The sequence below is a fragment of the Hetaerina americana genome, unplaced genomic scaffold, assembly GCF_022747635.1.
Source record: "Hetaerina americana unplaced genomic scaffold, ioHetAmer1.1.p SCAF_3, whole genome shotgun sequence".
NCBI classification, from domain to species: Eukaryota; Metazoa; Arthropoda; class Insecta; order Odonata; family Calopterygidae; genus Hetaerina; species Hetaerina americana.
This window is the reverse complement of record NW_027286874.1, coordinates 36,545,761-36,569,923: the sequence shown is the minus strand read 5'-3', so window position 1 is coordinate 36,569,923 and position 24,163 is coordinate 36,545,761. Positions and strand designations below refer to the sequence as shown.

The following is a 24,163-nucleotide window of genomic DNA, read 5'->3' as shown; positions in this document are numbered from 1 at the left end:
AACACACATTATCCATAACACCAATTCTAATAATTCATTATAAGCAAAGAATAGAAGTAGTATTGAGGCTTACTTCATCCCTTTGTTGCTCAGCAATACTAGCTTTTCTACTTAATTCTTCGGCTTCTCTCTTCCAGGCTTCACATGCTGCTCTTGCTTGCCCTATTCGATCATCCCTGGTGGCAAGTTTTGCTCTACTGGAATTAAGTTCTTCTCTAAGTCTATGGATCTAAAATGATGAAAACACATACATTTCTGTCCATGAACATAAGCACTGTGAAATTCCAAGTTCATTAGTAGTACCAACCTCAGAGAGACTATTTGTACCCAAAGATGGACTTAATGAAGGAAAACTATTGACCAAAGGAGATGCTGTTGATGGATGGTGAACTCTATTGCTTGGAGACATATTTTGATGAGATGAAAAATCATACAATCCCCCTGAAGGAAAACTTCCTATTTTTGAAGCACTGCTACTAAGTTGCATATGTGAATGATTTAGATATGTTGGTGTCTGAAAACAAAACATAGTTGAACAATTCTGTAATTTATCATATCAAAAAAATGCAGAAAAACTTGATGAATGTTATCCAATAATGTGAATTGCATTAAATACAATCGTTCAAAATGGCTATACAGTCACATTTTAAAAGCATTCACCAAACTAGCGCAAGATTCATACAAAAATCAATGCCTATTTGGGTAAATACTCATTAGTGTATTGATCACACATTTAACTGCTGATTTAGACAGCTAATAATATAAAAGCAAGATTCATAAATGGGAGTATTTTCTGTTGTGGAATAAATTGGGGCTACAAATTTTACGACCATTTCAATTTTTATAGCACATTAAACCCTCAGCAACCTGGCCCAGTTATCCTAACTCCTGCGTAATTATTATAAATCCTAGCCCTGCAGTATGGATAGTTCATATAGGAGTTGTAATATCAGTAATAGGGCATTCCACAAAATGATATTTCACATTTAAGACTTTCTGAATATACCTGGAGATAAGTGCAATGGTTCAGCAATGGATTAATTCTATCAGTACATTTTATACTGTACAGACTTAAAAAATTGCTACACAAAACTAGTAGTAATCCATACTTTTACAAAAATGATGCATTTGGGGACATGTAGAAGATCTGGGTAGAAGATCATAAGCTCACTTGGTCCTCTATGGCCAACAACTAAATCATCCAGCAATTTGAAAAAAAACATCAGCTGTAATACTGTAAAATATATCCAAATTCAAAGAACTGCAAGATATGCCTCAGACAGTTCCTTTAACGGAGTCATCTACTAATGTGCATCGAAATGCAGGATTTTCAAGGCATAAAAATAATTTGCCTTGTCATGGACTCAAACCTGGATACCTCAATTTCCAGTTAAGGGCTTTAACCAATTAATAACATGGTGGCTTAACTGATTAAAGGACTTGGCTGGAAAATAAGGGATCTAGGTTTGAGTTCGGGACAAGGTGAATGACTTTTACACCACAAAATTTCTGCATTTTAGCAAAATATTTCAACAATGGCAGCAAATTCTATGTGAACATTTATCTAATCTGAGGACTTTATAACTTGAGCATGCAGGATACAGCCAACAGATGCTTTTGCTGCTCTGCATCATCACAACTGAATCATAAAAAATATAAGTGCTGTTTTTCAGAAGTTGATGGCACATCTTTATACGTTAATTTTATCAATCCTATGCATTTGAAAAGATAATGCAAATATAATCATTCCAATGTTACACAGCAATGTAAACATTATCACTGACAGTTAGAAGTTACTTGCAAACATTTATGATATTTTTTTTGGGATATTGCCAAGCTAAATTTTTTATTAAAATTCTTAGTAACATTAAAATGGATCTTCCTTATTACGGGAGTCTAATCATAACAATCTTGTCATTAGAAGTTTTCAGTAATAAAACTTAAATTAAAAGTTACTAACTAGTATTCTGACAGGTTACTGACGGATTACAGTAGCCGTAGGTGCTAAACCTATCCTCAAAAGAAATGAGAATTAAAAGTTGCAATTGAAACCATGGCAATCTCAGGAGATTTACACCACCTTATGAGAATAAAAGATAGACCCTATTTCTTTTTGTATTTCTTACAAAGACCAACAACCTCTTGAATACAGCATCTCTCAAGCATCAGTTATCTTGAACCCACCATGCAAAAGAGTAAACATAACTCATATGTCATATGTTTATCCACAGTTTATAAAATTAAACAAAATTGTAAGCCCAGAGACATCTGACAATTGTATATTAAAATGCCAACAATATATTAAATACGATGGCATGGAATGACTGGGATTCTTTTACACTCAAATCATGAACAATTGGCAGTTACTCAAGGCACCAGTAGTGCAGAAAACAACTATGGTAATGGAAAGATGACCTCAGACCACTTCCACATAATGTCAGACCATGACTGATAGTGCACATCTGTGACCTTCAGAAAAACTTCCGAAATGTTTGTAGGTGAGAGTCAACAAATGGAATGTGTACAGTCCTGTACGTCTGAATGTCAGAAGACTGTTTCCAGCTTAACTAAAGGCCAACTACTCATTGAAGAATAGCCTAGTCTACACATGGCATGAGTACAGTATCCCCACAGCTTTTTATGTGGGAATCAGCCTTAAAGGTGTGCTGAAAAAAATCATGAAAAACCACCATGAGGTTTCATCAGAGAAAAAATCTCAAACAATCCTCACTATCCCTCACCAAAATTAGTCTGAATCAGTGAGGGTTTCCTGTGAATAAATACTTTAAATTATTTTTTCATAGAAATCTTACATGAAAACTCCCTCAGATTTTTCTTGAAGTTCATGTTTTAACACCCAATTTTTACAAAACTTCTCACATGATCAAGTACTATTTTCATGACCCACATTAGCACACATGAGAAGACATTATTATGCATTAAAATAGAAATACCATAACTGAGACCACTGTACATAAATTAATGCAATATCCATTGTGGTATTTGCCTAATAAATGCAATGAAATTATGTCATGTAATATCCATAGCAAAAACATTTAAAGCTGGCTCTTACACGACAGGCTAGCAAAATTGTCCCCAAAATGTTATTTAGGTAGGAACTCGCATTGTCCATTCAATATTTCCCAGAAAAAAAGGGGAAGAATGGAGGGAAATCAATAACAATCTAAATGCTTCTGGGTTGCAACCATTACACTGGCTGCAGCTCAGAAGCATTTATGCTATAGCTTTATTATTACTTATTATATGATTAAGCTTGTGGACTGCAGCCCAAAAGAATTAAGTCCTTGTGCATGAGATAAGAGCAATTGTGACTCAAAATAATAGGCATCAAAAACTATACTCATCAGATCAGTAACCACAGAGCACTAAACATTCCAATAAAATACCTACCGGGTACGTTCCGAAAGTATTGCAATTATTTTTTAAGTAATTTATTTATAAATTTGCACAAACCCTTAAAATTCCTCAAAGCACTGTCCTTGGGCCTCTAAATATTTATTCCAGTGACTCTGCCATGACTGGTACGTGCCGCCCTGCAAGGCATCTTCGGGGACCTATCCCAAGGTCTTCGTCATGGCTGATTGGATCTCTTCTATAGATGAAAAACGGGTTCCTCTCAGGACTGCCTTAATCCGAGGGAACAAAAAGAAGTCTGCTGGTGCAACGTTAGGACTATAGGGGGGTGAGGCAGCGTTGGCACCTAGTGTTTGGCCAGGAACTCGCGGACTCGTAGTGCATTGTTTTGATGGAGTTGCCAGGTAGCGGAGATGTCGTTTCTCGTTCTGATGACCTTTTTTTAGGAATCTTTCCATTACATCCACGTAGTAGGCAGCGTTAACTGTCTGTCCTTGAAGAACCAACTCCTTATGGATCACTCCTCAACTTTCAAAAAAGACAATGAGAATTGTTTTCACCTTAGATTTGCTCATTCTTGCCTTTTTGGACTAGGGAGACTGGTCAGTGTGACACTCAAGAGCTTTGGCGATTTGTTTCTGGGTCGTATTAAAAAACCCAGGTTTCATCACCAGTGATGATGTCGTCTAAATAATCAGGTTCATTTTTAAATACACTGCTGAAGTTCATTTGAAATTTCCGCTTGGTTGGTCTTTTGGTCGTCTGACAACACCTAGGGCACGAGCTTGACGCACACTTTCCTCGTCACTAAATCTTCAGTAACAATGCAAAACACAACAGAGGACGAAACGTTTAGTTCACTGGCAACCATTTTAATACTCAATCAACGATTGTTGAACACAAACCATATTGCTGTCAGTTTTGGCGGTTAACTACCGCCCAGAGCGTTTTTCGTTGGGAACCTCTTCACAGCCCTCCTTTAAGGTCTTGAACCACCTCGAAACTTAAGAGTAGGACAGAGCAGAGTCCCTGTAATCCTCATGAATCATTTTGTTAGTCTCCTCAAGAGATTTTTACAGTTTAGCACAAAACTTAATCGCATATTGTTGCTCGATCGTCAATCCCATTTTTTCTGTGCACAGTTGGCGCGCAGAGGTTTACAATAACTGATGTCCTGCTGCTTCCACAGCTTGGAGAGCACTGAGACCAGTTTCTAGACAAAGCTTAGTGTCTTCCCCATCTACTCCAAGTGGTTTGATCCCACTTCGACCAATAGGAGTGGTGAGGGATATTCAATTGCATTACTTTCAGAACACACCCTGTATGTAGCTTGTTATGAATAGATTTTTAATGGTAAAACATTTGCTTACTGAATCTAATGAATCATGATGAGAAAATCCAGCAGCTGAGAGAAAACCAGAGTGAAGAGCATGGAGAGGAGATGATGTTGATGGAGAAAAATTTCCAAGAGATTTCCTGTCACCTAGAGAGCTACCAGGAATATTTACTGGGGCCGAGCTACCTAAGATACCTGTTGAGAAAATTAGTACAACATCAATTTAATTGCTGTGAAATATGCTACAAATTAATACATATCACATGATTAATATTGAAAAAAAGTAGTAAGTAGAAGTAAGTATCATTACTGATGAATATATGATCGATATTAAAGTCAGCAAATATATTTACTCACAAACCAAACCCTTATTGGCAATTGTCTGATTCAATGGCCACACTGTATCACCAGAATTTTTTTCTATGTAATTACTCCTTAAAATTTCATGAAAAATATTAATATTACCTGAACTAACTAATCCTGAAATTGAGTGAGTAACTGTCGGAGAATCAGCTTCTAAGTCTCTATCCACAGATGCAGCAACATTCAATGGTTCATCTAAACTCAGATCTTCAAGAGCATTTCCTAGGAAAAAAAATATCAGTGTCACAAGTCAAAACCAAAATAAAGACACAAAAAAGCAAGGATTAATTCACTGAGATATTTTTACCTATTACTGACTCCACAGTGTCACTTGCTGGATAAAATGGTGTTGCTAGAGGAGAGACTGATGACACGATAGGAGCTGAAACTGATATACTTGAATTTCTTGAGTTGACACCATACATAAGGTATATTGATTGTTTTTGCTTAGCTTTTTCTACTGGTCCTAAAAGGGGGTCGTTGTCAACAGCTATGATTTGATTCCTAATAGTCTGCAAAATACAATGCAAGGGAGAAAATTATTGAATTACTTTATATACTGCTGTATAATTAGAATTTTTTGGCACAAAACAAGGAAGTAAAACTATGTAAATATAATATTATTGAAGGTTTACAATTCAGATTCTGAAAATGTATTATTGAAATAACTATTTTCCTGGCATTTAGTAGTCAATGTTGCTATGTGACCATAATGTCGGTTATATATAAACAAATGGTTTTCTTGATTTCTGTTCATATTTCTCACATCTCATAACAACGGATGAGCGGCAAGAACAATAGTATTGAAAGTGTTGTTATTGGCATTACTTTTTGGAAATTCAACAGCTTAGATTCAAAGAGTAAAACTTGTGCAGCACAAGTGTTCCAAGTCTTTAAATCATCAATTGTACCATAAAGAAAGTGAGAATCACGTAATTCTACTATTCATTAATTTATAAACTCTAAGTTAATTTATTTTTTGTTTATTTTTGTCCTACTACTTAAGATTTAATTAGGTCTAATTACATTAAATATTATATGTGATGACTTATGACAACCCATGCATTAAGTAAACATAACAATGGAATGACAAAGAACTAAATATAACACTAAAATTATACTGATGTGGTTGAGAAACACGAAAACAAATCCTTACAATTTTAGTAAACTTTATACACAGCTTATTCAGTCTTATGAACCAAAGTGCAAATATGAGTAACACTTTCACATAGTCTCAATAGGAAGACTGAGGAATAATAAATGTATTCCTGAAACATGGTAGTACAGTAAAATACATCACTAATGGATGGAATTCGTAATAGTGTTCAGAGGCCATGTGGGCAATTTTGTTTGCCAATGGTGTTCACTCCTATAGGTGTTACATGGAGGGAGATGGGACTTTGTTTCAAGGCTTAACTGCTACTTCTCTTTTCTGATAGTGAATGGAAAAATTTTTCTCCGTGGCAGAAGGGCAAGTAAGAGGAAATTTTCTTATTTAAATTCTTTGTACATTTAAATTTAAATTTCAATGACAATAAATCATTTAATTACTTTTCATGGTGATAGCATCCATAGGTTACATTTTTTTCTGCTTTGTAGGTATCATAATCGCTTTTAGTGATTGAAGCCATTGTACAATTCACCAAAGATGCAGCTCATAGAAAATAGCCACAGATGTGGTAAACTGTATTTTATAATCAAAGAAGAAGTAATAAAATCTATTTGGACTAGTATAATATGCGTAAAACATCTCTAAGAATTCTTAAAAGTAATAAGAAAGTGTTAATACAGTGGTGACTCTACGAAAGACCCATTCTGTGAGTGATCATGAAAGAGAATCAGGTCACAGATCAAGAAGAGTAATTATTCATCAGTCTATTAAAATGGTATAGAATTAGCAGGCGAAAAGACCAAACAGTGGACCCTCATAAAAAAGTAGAATCCCTTCTGCAATCTTTCTCTTTAAGTGAAACAACTTTTTGCACATAAATTAATGTAAAACATGATTATGTGTTCCATGCCAAAAATATAAATTATATAGGTTTATCCAAAGAAAATTTTGTATCCAATGTTTAGGATCATGTTCACATTTTCTTCTTCTGCGGGATGAAGCAACCAGGAAAGCAAACTTGATTTGAAAAAGCAAAGAGTTGTAATAAATTATTAATTGTTTATGATACATGCCTAATTCCTTATTATTACTAGAAAGCTATCTAGAGACTTTTTTTTTAGCTTGCACTTCAAAATTTGGTAACAATGTGCCTCAGAATGGTCATTATAAACATTAACGGTGTGCATCGCCACTACCTTAATAGGGCAATGCCTCGTACGCATGGTGGGATACAATAGTTTCCTGTGATCTCCATATCACATTTAACCTGCTCTTCAGGACTTAACATTTCTTGAGGGCTCATGGAGTTTCTGAATGGCAAACAAGCATGGTTTGATTTTCAAATTGCTGCTCAAATTTGTACAAAATAGCAGCAGGAGATGGCCTTCATTGCCGTTAGGTCGGGCAATGCATTCTCTTCTATTGTAATGTGCATAAATATTGGTTCAATTTGGCATCTTCTTCCTACAAATACCCGTCTTATCACAATAAAAAACATGTTCTGGCAGGTAACTCTTAGAATCTACAAGCTTTTTGAAGTCACTAATGAAGTTCTCTGCTGCCTTTGACTTGAAGCTTGCTGCTTTGCCATGCCTCACAATGCTGTAGATTATGGTTATGCTCATTAAATTTTCAAACCACACATGGGTCTTCATAAATACTTGTTCAGGCATTGATGATCCTGACATTTCATTAAGGAGGTAAGTGAAAATCACTTTCCCCTGCTCACAAATTATATTCTTGTTACTGGTATTGCATTGCAATTGCTTTTCGTTTATCCGTGTGAGAAGCTACTGTTGTCACTCTATTTGAAACATCTATCTCCTTAGTCTTGTCTGTGTTCTTGAAGAAAAGGGCAATTATTGAGGTCAACCGATTGCTGATGTTCGTGCTAGATCAGCCACATTACTCTGATTTTCAATGATTTTATTTTTCACTTCTACTGTTGTTTCTATTCTCTTACAGCTTTTTTCTTACAGGTTTTTCTTTGGGGTCATCGTTAAAACTACACAAAAAATATTATCAAACTAATCACTAATAATAGGTTCGAACACAAGTTTGAAAAAATGTGTGATCACTATCGATGCCAAGATGCAAGCGGAACAAGTGCTAGAGACAAACTGCAGTAGCAGGCACGCAATTAATCTAGGAATTCCCCTCACCTTGTCACTCGTTAAGCGAAAAGTTGCTCGTTAAGTGAGTCATTTTCAGGACCAATATTTTTACTCATTATGCAAATATCTTGCAGTGCTAAGTGCTTGTTAAGCAAGATTCAACTGAATAGGATACAATTTTAAATGGTAGGAAAAAAACTAACTTGCCATGTGAATTAACGATCAATTAACAGATAAAATGGCATTATTAGTTCACTGCTCAAATAAGGAATCTTAAGACATTATTTTCTATTTGATAATTTTGAACCCAGATATTTCCATTTTCAATTTTGTTGTCCCTCTACAATTTCAAAATAGCAAGTATTTTACCCCTTCATAGGATGTAAGGTATGTGTGAATATTTACTTACATAAAAGTATGGCATGCAAAATAGTCCTTTAGTATTTCATTCTTATTATGGATGTAAACAATATATTTCAAAACCAGCTTTGGCTGATTGAGTAACACAGTACTGTAGGAATACAGAAGAATAACTTTAATAATGAAATTTTGCACTTATTACCCCTAATAACACCATAAAATTTTTTTGAATAATTAATTCCATAACTGATCCAGCCACATAAGTAAATTGCATAACACTGGTTCAATCCAGAAACATACCATTGGTTCACTGGTTTTTACTTCATGTTGCTTAGGAATTTTTTCAACTGCTGATGTTGGAGGATCAGGGGGTAAAGCATTAGATAATATATCAGCTAAACTAGTACCAGAGTCTAATGGAGCTGCTACATCTCTTGCCACATTCATTTCCTCTGGAAAAAAAGAAATCCATTTTTTATTTGCATGAAAACCAACTAGTGACACTACAACTTTCATTAATTATTGCTAGCTTATATAACTTTTCTCTATTTATAGCTTTTTTTTACTACCATGTAATATCCTACACATGGGTTCCAAGTTGTAGAATGTGTTAGACAGATAAATTTTTCCGAAGACAATTTAATCAGCTCATTATGGATAAATATGAGCTTATCATCTAAATAAATAGGGGCCAAATGATATTTATTTTTGGTAAATCATTCAGGTTCTATTAGATCTTCTTTAAAAAAACCTAATGTTTGTAGCACTGCTATTACTAGGACTAAATTGGGAAATATTGTAAAAAAAACTGCTCTTTCTCTGTTGTGCACTGTTTGCAGAAAAAGAATTGCATATTCAAAAGGAATTTTCATACCACTACATATCTTCTGCTACTGTTGCCTAGACAAGAAGTTTGGATATCAAATTACTTTTTAAAAATGCTGACTTTTCATGAACATTTAGGGAAATACATGTGAACTTGTTTTCTATTCTCTTCTATTTTAATATTTGACCATAGCCACCAATCATCTAGTTCCCTAGCTAGACATGTTTTATGAAATATGAATATGAAAATAGACTAGGTGCACAGATGCAAAACTTGTCAACAGTAATGTCAGGCAAACACAATAGCCTTGAAATAAGTCAGGAAAAAAATACCCAATAACTGAAGTAATGCTCATAGCTGAATTTGGTGCTATGTCAATCACTGAGATTCCTTAAGCAGTGAAAAATATTTTTGAACACTCTCTCCATACTTGGTAGTTTTATCCAAATTAAAAAAAAGAACAGCAGCACTTGCTACAGAGCTTAAGATAATTGCTACAGCAGAAATTTCAACGCCCTTGCATAAAAAAGGCACAAGAAATGATTTTAGGCTTTATTTTGTGGTAGTGGAATCACAGTTGATTTTACAAATATTTTTCTCTCTTCCTCTGACAAAAAAATGACAGCTGAAAAACACAATCATTGCCATAGTCCTACCCATTTCAAAATTTCCATGTGGTGGAAGAATACATCTTTACATTAGACTTATGCAGAAATACACATAAATTCATATCAAGTGTAGCTTTTTTACTGAAATTTAATACTTGTCAATAGTGTGATCACAATCAAGTAAGAACTAGCTAGATCAAGTTAGAACTAGTGATTAACATACCAAACTGCAACATTCGCACATAACATTTTAGTAACTAGGAATTTTTCTGGGTGCATAGGCATTCAAAATTATAGAAACATATTCCTACACCTTGAAGAAATCACAAGCAGTCAGAAAAATTTTCTTCCCGAAAGTCATAGGTGAGAATATTAGTGGGCACAACCCAATGCTAAGGGAACGGGAATGCTAAAGAGTAAAAGGGGAAACTTTATGGCTGAGAAATGCTACATATCAAATTACATGGATAGTGTTAAAGATGATTTGTCAGTATTTGAATATGGTGCACAAAAAGGACAGCAATAATTGGGGAATACAAATGAAAAAGAGTTAAGTAAGCATTTACTTGACTCTTTTGGCCATGCAATTTATTGTTCAGGAGTCATCTTAATTTTGAGGAAGAGAAAATATGGTAGATAAGTATTAATGATGCGTCAGTTCAGAAACATTGTAGTCTAGAGTTAATTCAATTAATCCTTACGCCATTTAATGAGTAATGGGATCTAGTTTGCTCTTCTTCAATCCATAGCAATGATGGGTAGATACTATTTAGGTAAGACCATGGAAATTAATCAATTACATGAAGGACTACAATTTACTTAGGTTACAAAAAAGAATGACTCACGGTCAACATGTGCAAAAGCACAGAAAACACCACGTGGGCAATAGCCTGCTTGCTGAACATCATTACATTTGGTTGACTTGTATATTTCAGGGTGAAATTGCTGTTCAGTTCTAGTATGACAATATGGGCACAAATCTCCACTTTCACAATTACTAGGTTCACCCCACTCATCTCCATGTTTAACATTAGGACATGGCGTAGATCTGAAAAATAAATGAAATGAGTTAGGAAATGGGGAGTAAGGAGTCTTAAGGGGTCCACAACTTTATGAGAATATGGAATGAAAGAAATCCTAATCTGGTTTGAATTATACAAACCACTCATCTCTAATTGCAATTGCCAGTGGCCATTGCCAACTGATTTGCAAAATTGATGAAAAAAAAACCAGAACTAAATTGAAAAGGGCATTTTTATGGGTACTATACAGCCATATTTTCTAAATACAATGAATGGCCATTAATCTAATGGTATTCTATGAGCCAGTATAAGAATCACACATGAATTACCTTTCAATATAATTAACTTACAAATCACCGAAGCACACAATTATGCCATTGTACTGGTTGTCTGACACACAAGTACACTAATCCTGTTGCTCTGAAATTTCCAAATTTTGTGGACCTTTCATATAGCTTTCATTGTTGATTTTAATGAGGACTGAAAAATATACAGTTCACAAAAAAACTGTCCATTATCAGGCTGTATACTGGCTTGAAATTCATGAATTCCATTATATTTCCACTGTTAATTATGGGAAAATTCCAGTCACACATTGGGAAATCCATTAAACCAAACGTAACAAGAGCAGAGAGAAATTTTTACCTATACACCTAACACTAGATTGTCCTGTTTAAGTGGCAACCACCTACTCCATTCTATGATTCATTTGATTTAATCTTCACTCACTCAAAAATTATGAATTTGGGGTACCACTTGAAGATTTCAGATTCTTTTAGTATGAGAAAAACATCAACTTTCAAGAAGAGTAAAATCTTTTCAACACCCATTTATCGGAATATACATGTGTAATACATATTCCCATAATTATTCTTCTAAAATGGAGCCAATATCATTACCCAGGCCACCTGAACAATAAACTAAGGCGAAACATATGACTGAAGAAGAACGAAAGAACAACAATAGATAGCTAGCATTTATTCAAATTCATCACATGATACTGATTAGGATAATGCAGCATTGATTGTTGTGACTAATTTTTAAAATAGTTAGACATTGTTTTTGCTCGCCTTAAGGAGAATATGGAATTCTCAAGGCTAATGAAAGTGACTAAAACGATAATGGGAAAATATGGATATTAAAAAAAATGATTAAATTTAAACAATATTGACAACTTTTCATTTTATGAAATTAAATACTTAAAAGAAAGCTCTGTCATTCAAAACTTGTATTTTTTAAATTATACAGAAATTTCAGAAACAATCTGTAAAATTGCAATTTTATTGAATTTTGAGGCGCAAGGAAGAGAATAGCATGGATAATCTGCAAAATGGATAATCAGCACACGGTTAATAGAGAGTTTACTGTATTTATAAATAATGTTTAGAAAAAAGCAATTGGGAAATTGCCACTGTTCATTTTCCAGTTGAGACAAAATCAAAGATAATAAATTGAGATTTCACTAAGAGTGACATCAAACTAACATGAACTCTCTTCTTCATATGAGATATCTGCATTTATGCATGGTAAATTTTGATAGGTCAAAGTATGAAAATTTCATATTCAAATTACTGGTAAATTTACATAATTGCTAAACTTAATCTTCAGAAGTATTGAGACATATGCAAAACATCGATGACCAAAGATCTTTTGAATAAGTACAAATACATTCAATAGCTAAAAGATAAAAATAGCCTAGATTAAACTTATCACATTACCTATATTTATATTTTCTTGGACTTCTTCTTTTATCTCTACTATTATGGTACTGGGGGCATGCATAACCTTGTCTGCAAAGACGTGGAGGTCTTTTACATGGTTCTGTTTTATAATTTGCTAGTACACAATTCGTATCTGTAACAAATAAGACAGCATGTCATTCATTAATTAAACCAATAGTTTCTCGCAAAGAGTAAAATGTGATGAAGGAATAGAGAAAATTCAATGTTGGACCTAGTGAGTTTAGAAACATAATTTGGCAAAATACAACTCACAACACACAACCAAGAGGCAATATTAAAAAAATGCCCGAAAAAGTTCACATAAAAACACCTTTTCTACAAAAAACATCTGCAATAAAAATGAAAATATCATTTAATCTTTCCCACAAAATGACTTACTTTCATTTTTATATGAGTTATTAAAATGGGAGTCTCCACCAATACCAGTAAAGGACAACAAGTTCCTCATTCAGTTTATCTTATATTGATGAGATATGAACACATCACTATTTCAAAGTTATTTTTTGCCACTTCAATCACCTGTGAGATGCCTTAATACATATTGCAAATGTAGTTTGTGGCTGGAAAATACCTGTCAATTAGTAGAAACAAAGATATCTTTTGTAAGTGATAGATACTAAGTCATGGGTTTACATTTATAGATGATTGCATAGTAACAATTATTTCCTATTCAAATGCAAAAGTTAAGTACTGGATTCTGGTTGGTTTAATTTTGGGCCCCTTCATATTTATTTGTATAAATAATTAGGGACACATAAAATGTCCCATAAAAATATAGTAGCCTCACCAAGTTCCTTAATACTCTTACATTATTTTATAAAAGACTAAAGACCTTACTGTACAGGAAATGTTATTATGTTCAATAATTTCTAGACAAATTATATTGATTCTTCATACCAATGTTTTTATAGTCTTACTCAATACAACTAATGTGAATTTATATATTGTATGCATTCCATAATGAATCCATTCACTTTTTTTCAATACCTATTTACTGAAATTCATTTTCTGCTAAATTTGATGCCTCCAAAAATGTTGCTCATGACCAGCAGATGGAAATCAATCATTATTAATACAAATGCATCAAGAATTCACTTTATCCAAAAAGGGAAAAATGTATTATTAAATGCTTTAGGCACATAAATTAATCATTAACTCAATTAGTAATTGAGATATTCAGCCACTAAAACTTGCCATAAAAATAAAGTAGCATGCCAAATATCTACATTTTAAAGAAAGCTAGCGAAGAGACGAATAAACTGAATACATTCGAATTACCAAGTTATTATGGCCTTATTTTAAGGCATAAAATATGAAAGTATCCTATCAATTTCTAGCAGAGAAACAAAGCAAGTTTAAGGCTAAGTTTCAGTAGGTTAAATTAATTGGTAACAGGCAATCTTTCTGGTTATTAACTTTGAAATTAGAGTGTGTCTAACTAATGCATTGGAATGCCCTATGAGCCATGGTATTCACTATTGTTAGCACAGAAAATGTAACAAAGTATCATTCCTTCTCCCATACACGCAATTGTCAGCTTCATATTTGTGTGCAATGATTCCCAAATTGATACTTTATAAAGAAAGAACATAACACCAATGCAAGGAGTAACTAAATGAATATCAAACTGCCACTTAGACAATTTAAAATCCCAATATAAATTTACCTTGCCACTTAGGATCTTCATTCATTAAATTTCTCTCTTTATCAAGTACATTAGGTCCATTGCTATTTGAAGATGCATCCCCATCTGGATTTTCAAGTGCCTTCAAAAAATAAAAAAGTACATTATTGGGTGCGCTTTCAGAATAAACAGCCAATACATAATAAAATTAGAGGAAAAATAACCTACTAACATTATGCTATTTTTTCTAGTACTAATTACATATCATCTCCTTTAATGTTCCCACAGACAATGAAATCATTTAGCACAATACTTTCCCTACAAATCTGTCCAAACCAAATGCATTGTTATTATCTTCCGAATATTTTTTTTTAATTCTGACAAGCAACTTTCAGGAATATTTAACATTTGGTGAGACACAATGCACCATTCACAATGCTTTCCTGAAAAAAAGACCATCACTCATGTAGTAATCACCACTTTCTACCAGTGATTTAGGAGTTAGATGGAAGAAGGGACTATCTAGTCTCCATCTTCCCCAAATAAAGATGTTTTATTTATTTATTTATTTAGCCTTAGTCCAAAAACCACTTTTTGGCCTTTAAATCAGACATTAAGAGTGAAAACAATGGAGATAATTAACAAACACCCAAGCCCTAGGTGGAGCAAAGCCAACCCTGGCAGGATCGAACCCACGACACCTGGATTGGCAGATGAGGATGCTACCCGCCACCATCACGGCCAGCAATTATTATTATAATTAACAAGCGTAATTCACTATATGTAGTTGGAATTCCATTAATTACACACTATATTCCCACTTGGTAACTATGTGGTATTTTCTTTCACATTTATAAAGTTGTCATAAGGTTTGCAATGATAACTTTTTATGATCAAATTCTTGAGTCAATTTTGGGCCTATATCAAAAAAGTTACCTAACCCAGTCAAGGATGGATACAAGTGTGAAGAATAAATATTAAATAGATTTGCTTAATTTTTATATAATCAAATTTTGCAAACTTTCACTGATATATTTATAACCACTGAAAAAGGTTTTGTGCAAGGGCAGCACAGTAGCTCAGAGTTTCACCAGAAAAAGGGTTCTGGATTAAAATGTGGAACATTTCTCAGGTAAACTCCCAGCTGAAACCCAGGCCGTACAATCTCCTGGGCCACAAAACCTTTCTGGGATACTGTTGAAGGCACAGGGAAAGGCCCTAAAACCCTCAATGTGAAAATGCTACAAGGTTAAAATTAGGTAATTTCTAAACTCATCCACCACATCAATGCTGGAGTTCATTACAGTGGTAGTTAAAATTAGTTACAATGTACTATTTTATAATAGAGCCTTAAATCCTCATATAAATAATAATAAAGATCATGAATAAGAGCGATAGCCAAAATAAATAACCTGAAGGTCAGTTATAATGAACATATTTTTTAAAATTACAATTAACACACTACACATAAAAATTTGAAAATAAATTCTGAGCAAATATAATTTACATTATTTCATATTATGCCAAATGGTCAATGGGTTAGCTTGATAAGTACTGAGTTTGACGAATGCCTGGAATACATCAGATTCAAGAGGAAGAAGCTAGTGTTAAGTATTAAAATCTCTATAGAAATTAACATCCAAAATGAAAACCGTAAAGGCCATATTAGAAAAATTGCATCAGTCACTACTTCAAATATGGAATAATTTAGAATGACGGGAAAAAATAATAAACTTCAATAATAAATATTTACATAAAAATCAATACAATTTCAATCTAAACTTATCCAGAAAAGAAAATGGCTAAATAATCAGCATATGAATAGAGATATTTAATAATCCTTTATTCATGATCTTAAACTATTTTGATTTCAATATGAGAATAAAAATAATATTTGCACAAATTTATAAAAAAAACAAATCAAAGCCTAGGTCAAGAAGAAAATACATTGAAATGTATGTCGACATCAGATGTACTTCTATTGTAGCTCTCCTTTACTGTTAGTTTTTATGATTCCTAGATAATAGTGGCAGCTTTTTATGGTATTGAAGTGAATTTTACCTTCCTTATCATCAAAAATGATACCATGTTGTTTTGTCCAGAATTTTGCTGTAACAAAAACAGGTGATGTGAGGGTTAATTTGTGTAGAAAAATAATACATAAGAGGAAACAAGTAAAAGCATAGATTAAATAATGTTGCCCAAGGTGATCATCTTAAAATGCACAAAAAGTCCATCTGCAGAATAAAGCTGTTATTCAGACAATGTTCGAGGACCTTTTTCTTAAACATGAATTTTAGTGAAGAATAATGAAAACAGGATAGCAGAGACCGAAAACATGAATTTTAGGTTCATGTTTAACCCACTCAGGGGGTAATCTATTTATTAGTATTGAGCCCATAGATTTAAATCTACAAGCAGTATTTTGAATCTTTACAAATAGTTGGTATAAATCTTCAGAAGATACTGTGACGTGACAGTGGAAATAAGCATATTGAGTAAGATGTTCTTAGTGTGCATGACTACAATATAAATATTTACTCGTGGAACAGGGGCTAAAGTTGGATGACAAAAGGTTAAGGAGTATTGCCTACAAGCCATGTACACTTTTGATACTTGAAGATAACAATAGCATTAGCGAAAGATCCCCGAACGAAAAACTGATTATAACAATAAAATAAAATTCACTGTAGTAAATAACCAATAAAACATTATTATTTATGTTTCTAGTTTAGAATCATAGAGAACTTTGCTTACTACGTACTACACAAATGTTCTTAACCAATGAGAGTTTTATGCTGAGGAACTTCTAAAAATGAAGTGCTAGAATATCGAGGGGAAAATTTGCATTTTCTAAGATTACAGCCTGAACTTTATTTTCGTTGGAGAAGTAAAAAAGATTGGACTTTTCCACATTCAATTTCAAGAGGCTCCCAAAATACCAGGGGGATCGTGATGTTGTGGTGGCTAATGTACTGGCTTCCTAAAGAGAGGGCCCAGGTTCAAATACTGGAGACAGCAGATATTTTTCAGTGGTATCCCAGTCCCTACTAAAGATGCTTTGTGCAGAGCACTTTGAGTGAGTACACCGTCCGTCAGATGGGATGCTAAACTGCGGACCCCTTGGAGCTTTGTTAAGAGTAGAATAATGCTGATGCCGGGTTTCTCTCCACTCTTCCTTTCCCATCCACCCCTAATGGTGCAAATGACCTTAGCTGTTGGTTGACTCCCCTAAAACTACTACGACTATGACTAACAAGACACCATTCATGAAAAATTTGGGATAAGTTGACTACCCTGATGATGACACATTTATGTCATACCTGGATAACCTAAACCCATGACGATATGTGGGCAGTAAAGGGTGTGCCTCAAGGTACAAGGGTTGCTATTTATATTTCAGCCTAATAATGAAACAACTAATTTATTTTTGACTTATGGCTTTATTGTTTTCTGAAGTATTCTCCATGATAACTAATACACTTTTCCACGCGCTTGAACCAATTTTTGTAACACTTTTTCCACTCCGATTGAGGTATCTCCAAAACATGGTTTGTGAATGCATCAATGGCTTCTTCAGGCACCAAAATAAACATTGGCCGCGCAATTTTTTTTTGATAAACGGGAGTAAAATGGAAAACATTTGGTGCTAAAGCAAGGCTGTATGGAGGATGACCCATCAATTAAATGTTTTAGCCAGTCAATTAGGTAGTTGTTTCAGCCGATCTGGGAGAGTTTGCATTGTCATGATGAAGAATGATCCTTCGTTGCCGCTTCTGTTTCGTATTTCACCAGGCACTTCCGGCAAACAAATGCTTGTGTGCCATTCAGAATTCATGGTTCTAAGTTGTTTTAATGAAACAGTTGCCACATGCTCAGTTATTCAGAAGAAACAGGCGATCATTTGCTTCGGTGCACTTCGTGCACGAATCACTTTTGTCAGATTTAGCTCGTCTTGGAAGACCCATACAGTTGATTGATGTTTTTTTTCGGGCTCATACGAATAGATCCAAGATTTGTCACCTGCGTAGATGTTATACACAGCTTTTGATGCACCACGATTGTATTTGTGAAGCATATCTTTGCACCAATTGACAAGAGCATCTTTTTGAGTTTTTGTCAAATTAGCGTGCGATCTAATGCAAACAAATTTTTTTCACAGCTAAATGTTCATGCAATAACTTATTGATGCTCATCATACTAATCTCCAAGGATGCCTCAATCTCACGTTAAGTCAAATGATGATCTTCCTTCCCTAGTTCTTGCCCAGCAACTGATTTTAGAAGACCTTCACGACTTTCGTCGCTGAGCAAATGGTGGCCAAGATGGAATTTGTTATAACAGCATTTCACAGTGGCGAAGGATGAGGTTTCATCGCCAAATGTGGAAGTAAGTTGATTGATACACTCCCGTCTTGATAATCCATGTCAAAAGTCGTAAAAAATCATCGCACGAAAGTGCTCATGAGTTAACTCCATTTTTTCGCTCAAACAAAATTTCTGAGTCACTGTAGACAACACACGTTATGATCAAACGACAGAATGTTCTGAAGAAAGTTTGCGTTAAAAGGGTCAAACTTTCAGATGGAAACGTCAGATAGCACCTAAAGCACAGTGTCAAGGCTCAAAATATAAATAGCAACCCTCGTACAAAGTCTTCCATTGAAAAGATTTTCTCTAATCAATTCAACATAGAAATTGGTCAATAAGAATTCATATCTTTGCTACTTTTCCCTTTGTAAAGAAGTACAGTTTTGGCAATCTTAAAAGGAGCAGGGAAAACTCCGGGGATCAGAGATTTATTAATTATTAAAAATGTGGGATCCTTAATCATATTGAAGGATTTTATCATGAAATTGCCAAAATATCATGTAAGGAAGCACTTATTTCATCAATTGTTTAATAAAATACACATTTACTTGTTTTGTCCAGAATGACAGCTTAATTAGGTTTTCACAAAATGCACCAAAGAAATTGAAAATAAAGCATCATTAACATATGTTAATTTGAGCTGTCCTATCTCTGCATACATGCCAATCTATGAAATGCCAGTTTTTACATTATGCTTTAGTTACTATGAATTCTTTGGTTTGAAGGTGCAAAAAATGAAGATTCAAAAAATATTATATCCCAGGAATGGAGCAATCTTTATAAAATTCTACTATAATTTGCAGATTACTCCATCTTTTTTGTGACTCTCAAAATAAAAATGAACATAAAGGAAAGAGAATTGTTAAATATTACTATGAATCATCTCTAGATCAGATTTCTCCCTTATTTTATCAAGCAGAAGTGTTGGCACAAAATATAAATTTTTTGGAGAGGAATTTGGGAAGGATTCTTCTTCAGTACTAAACTTTGGTAGCTAAATCTGCAATCAAGATCCCCGAGAATACATTTTGCACAACAAACCTTGAAATTTATTGTCCACTAAGTTTTTAAGTTGACAAGAAGACTTTTGTATACTTCAGATTACTTTCTAGGACAATATCTAGTTCATACCACCAGTTCCAAAAACAAAACCACTTTCCCGCATTATTTTCCAAGATCATCAACAATACCAAAAGTCAGCAAGCATTTCATTAGCTTATATTGTCACACTGATGTTGGTGCCACAATTATTTTTAAAACAAGGTTTTTCAGCTGTTTTGTTAATTAAAGAGTGTGTCCTCCATAGTTAACTATGTTTTCGGCAATGCTAGAAAAATACCCAATTATAAATATTCTTTTGGTCATAATCTAAAAATATTTTAACCTAATTTCCAACCAGTCATTGAATAATCACCCTCCAAAGCAAATCTCGGCAAACTATTTAGAACTTGCCAATTACACACTCATATAACCCAGTTATTCCGTATCCTGCCCAAGAGGCTCTATGCAATGAATGTGACTTCATATGGAGTGCCAGATTAAATATAAACCGATGACAGAATCGTATCTTGTGAGCATTGCACTCCTGTTTATTATCTTGGTGAAATCTTTAATAATATTTATATAATGTAAAGAACATGAATCACCATCAAGACTGAAATACAATCTACAAAAATGCAGTTTAATAATAAGTATTTTTCAGGTTAAATCCATCCATGTTTTCTAAATCTCACTTGAAATATCTGCACTGAAGACATTGCACACAGAGCAAATTACATGTGCATATGACAGTCACTTATATAACTTTATGCCAGGGCGTTTGCTGACGAATTAATGTCAAATTACTAACCAGCTATGACTAAAGACTTGAAAACAGTTTAGACTCATCATTTGGAAGGAATTATATTTACTTCTTTTGATTGCATATTATGTAATGAAACCAGAGCCGCCTATTTTCATAACATTTTCATGGTGTGTTTGGATAAATGTCCTTTTAACAGCAACCTACAGAAGTTATTTCATTTAGTGATATAGAAAAAGAAAATATAATTTTTTTACATGCATATTAACCAAAACCTGATCAACCAGATTTCCTCACACACACCGAGGTTATTTACAATAAATGCACACAGTTAATAAACACCAAAAACTTGCAGAATCAACAGTGCAATTTGAAAATACATTGGTTAAACTATAATAAAAAGTACTCTCTTAAGGGAGCCAATTATTGGCGCATCTATGGATCAGTTACATTTTTCCTACGGATATCTGTTCAATACCTGAATTTCCTTAATGTCATAGACAGGTGGTCTAAGATCATGGTTTCCATGAGCAAAAGCACAATGAGGTCCATTTTTCACACAGTATCCGCGTGAATCTGTGTCATGCACGCACATGCAAGTCTTGTAATATCTTAGATGATATCGCCGCTCAGTATCACCAGCGGTTCGATGTAAAAAGGGACACCTGAAATAAGTAAACAACGTTAGGATGAGTAAAAATTTAATATAAACCATGTGAAAAACAAGTCCTGGGTCATATTACGATTTTGAATTTAATAAAATAGAGATAAACAATTTTTGAAGAGTTTTAAGGTGGCACGCATTCCTTCAAAGGGTTGTTCAGATTTCCGTAAGCATAAAAAGAAAGAGAGGCATGGAAAATCAAAATTTCATTACCTGCCAACGACTCACAAATAGAATATTATTTAATGGAAAAATTGGTAGAACTGGTTAAACGTTTAGCCATTAGTATTTCCCACTTCAAAAAGAAATGTCCGAATAATGTTTCACCAAAATGATTTATACAGTAAGCCAAGGAGCAGGAAGACAAAAAGAGGAAATAAAATTTATTTCACATAGTTTGACATCCAAAATCCACGTACAGTAAATAATTTTGAAAACATCCGTACAATTCGACATATAAACGTTGGCTTTTAAAATGATTAAAAAATTAACTCACTCATTAAACCTTTTATATACAAAGTTAATTCAACTTATCAGTCAGTTAGGGTAGCTACGAGTTTAAAATGTTGATTTCAATATTTATAAGGAAAAGAGCAACAAGTATAAAAAACAACAAAACAAGCAGCATTGTTGGTTAACTTGGACTGCCATCGCAGATACTAATTTCACTTACCTGCGATAATTAATACAGGCCAGGGAAGAAAACCCTCAAGGGACACGTAGACCATAACATAAACAATGGCAGTTACTTATTACTTACTCGTCACCCTCAGGGCACAACCCTGTTGTCTCATCATACTTGGTGCAGTAGTTATCAGCACTGTAGTTAAATGTACCATCCCTTTTACGAACTGGCCTTCTACGACGCTGATTCATAAAATGCCAATGAAAACAAGTAAACGGTCTATGCTGAGTACATTTGTGTTGTAGAAAGAGGGTGCACTGCTCGACACGGAATTCTTTCAAATACCTACGTAAAAAGGTGATATCAACACTGTATCATTTTCTGCAGAAAAAAAGAAAGAGCAGCCCGAAACAGCACAACAAATAATCAGTAGGAATAACACTTACGAATAATGATTTGGCTTCTCAGTTTGCGCTGTCAATAATGCCTTTGACTCGGACGGCATTTTGAGGTCCAACGGCCACACTGCGCAGCTGACAGGCGCAACTTTACACTCTTAAGGAAATCTGGACGTTTATTGGACAGAAAGGTCACGTGGTGAAAAAGTAGAAATGAATGAATGTGTGAGAATATTGTAGTCGACTATTTCTGAAAATATTTATGTCAGCAGTGCATCTAATTTACTGGTATTCGCAAAGCAATCAGCTGGAGAGACGCTCATGTGATAAACAATTTAATGAAGCTAGTTCTGCATGTATAAGTATTAATTCTGGGGTTTACTACTGAATTAATGATGTAAAGGAATAATTTCAATGTAATGTATTTGTGAATGTTTTGGCATGATATTATTTCTAAAGCATTCCTTGCGTCATTTCCCACCCACGATTGTTAAAGGTAATTCTTCATTGAATATCTCTCCGATTTTGAATTATTACATGTAATCACCGCGGAGTTTTATTTTCGAAATTCGTTTATCCGCTCTCTTCATATGTACGAAATGGTGTTTCTTTTTCAAGTGATACCAAACTGGCATGAAGTGGTATTTGTGTAGTGATGTGTTAGATGTAACAGCCATACAATTAAGTTTGCTGAATTCAGCCAAGTACCTTGTTACCTAGTTGACGTGATCATCCCACTGGTTCCAATTTATTGGGTTATATTTGTTAGACATATTCTAAGAGATCATAAGTTCTGACTTAACGAAGTAATTTTCCTTGCGCCTATTCAGGCATTGGGTTAAAGTCAAATATCAAATTATCATATTGTAATTAACTCTTAGGAAACTGAAAGCCCTGTACCCATGTGAAACAAATCCTTATATCTCCCGTGATTTTTCGTTTAAAATTCAACGGGCTCGGGACAAAGGCCAATTTCATTAATTCCCAGTGCTTACTAAAAAAACACTTAGTTTCATTTGAATTTGGCGCCTTGTTTGACGAAATCCGTCCCACTCCTAGATTGGCTGCGAATGAGTATCCTCCGGTATGGGGCCCCCAAAATTAGTTTATGAAAATTCTATTAAACCACTTATTAAAGTTCCTGATTGCAACAAGAATTTGCAAAGAGCTACCTACTCTTTTTTTGCAAGCGTTGATCCCCAATATATATGACAATGATTGTTTTACATATTAAAAATATATATTTTCGCAACCTAGAATAATGTTCACTTTTTTACTCATTAAATGCTGAGACTCTTATTACTTTATTGTGAATTCAGCACGGTGGAAGATATAAAAGTCCATGTTGAATTTTTTCTCTGTATGAACCCCCCACAATTGTAGCTAAGGGAAATGAAAGAACAGACACGTTTAGCCCCTGCCTTCAGTGGCTATATTTACTTTGTTGTGCTCTTTTTGTTCTCTACCAGGAAAATAAATAGGTCTCTCACCAAAAGAGACCCAATACCATCTATTGAGCAGAAAAAAAATCTTTGCTATATTCATATCATGCATAAACTAATTAAATTGCTCGTATGGCTGCTCAGAATTAACAAACTTTTGCTGAAGAAGTTTGCGATACTTCTTCAAGAAGGTAATTCCTTCTTAATAGATCTATCTCAATTTCACTTGGGGTTTGGCATTTTGAATGCTCTTCCTTCACCCTTTCCCATACCATGCCTTTTTCACACGATCCAATAATTTCTTGGCCTTCCTCTGAACTTTCTACCTTCCACCCTAGCACTTACTACATTTTTACCTATAGAATTTTCATCCCATGTCGAC

General features: G+C 34.1%; 1 protein-coding gene across 2 annotated transcripts in view; it reads right to left on the bottom strand.

The window, feature by feature from the left end:
* The window catches only part of unk (RING finger protein unk), a 29,627-nt gene extending 7,170 nt beyond the window's left edge, over nt 1-22,457 (bottom strand). For both annotated transcript variants that reach the window (XM_071588294.1, XM_071588295.1), the window contains exons 1-12: nt 22,388-22,457; nt 22,077-22,286; nt 21,131-21,317; nt 14,524-14,623; nt 12,834-12,969; nt 10,939-11,141; nt 8,960-9,111; nt 5,382-5,586; nt 5,177-5,296; nt 4,746-4,906; nt 308-514; nt 74-229 (exon numbers count right to left, since the gene is read on the bottom strand). In XM_071588294.1, coding sequence (XP_071444395.1) covers nt 74-229; nt 308-514; nt 4,746-4,906; nt 5,177-5,296; nt 5,382-5,586; nt 8,960-9,111; nt 10,939-11,141; nt 12,834-12,969; nt 14,524-14,623; nt 21,131-21,317; nt 22,077-22,286; nt 22,388-22,446 — 1,896 coding nt within the window. In that variant the 5' untranslated portion in view covers nt 22,447-22,457. The remainder of the gene's footprint in view (nt 1-73; nt 230-307; nt 515-4,745; nt 4,907-5,176; nt 5,297-5,381; nt 5,587-8,959; nt 9,112-10,938; nt 11,142-12,833; nt 12,970-14,523; nt 14,624-21,130; nt 21,318-22,076; nt 22,287-22,387) is intronic.
* Between the last annotated feature and the right edge of the window lie 1,706 nt (nt 22,458-24,163).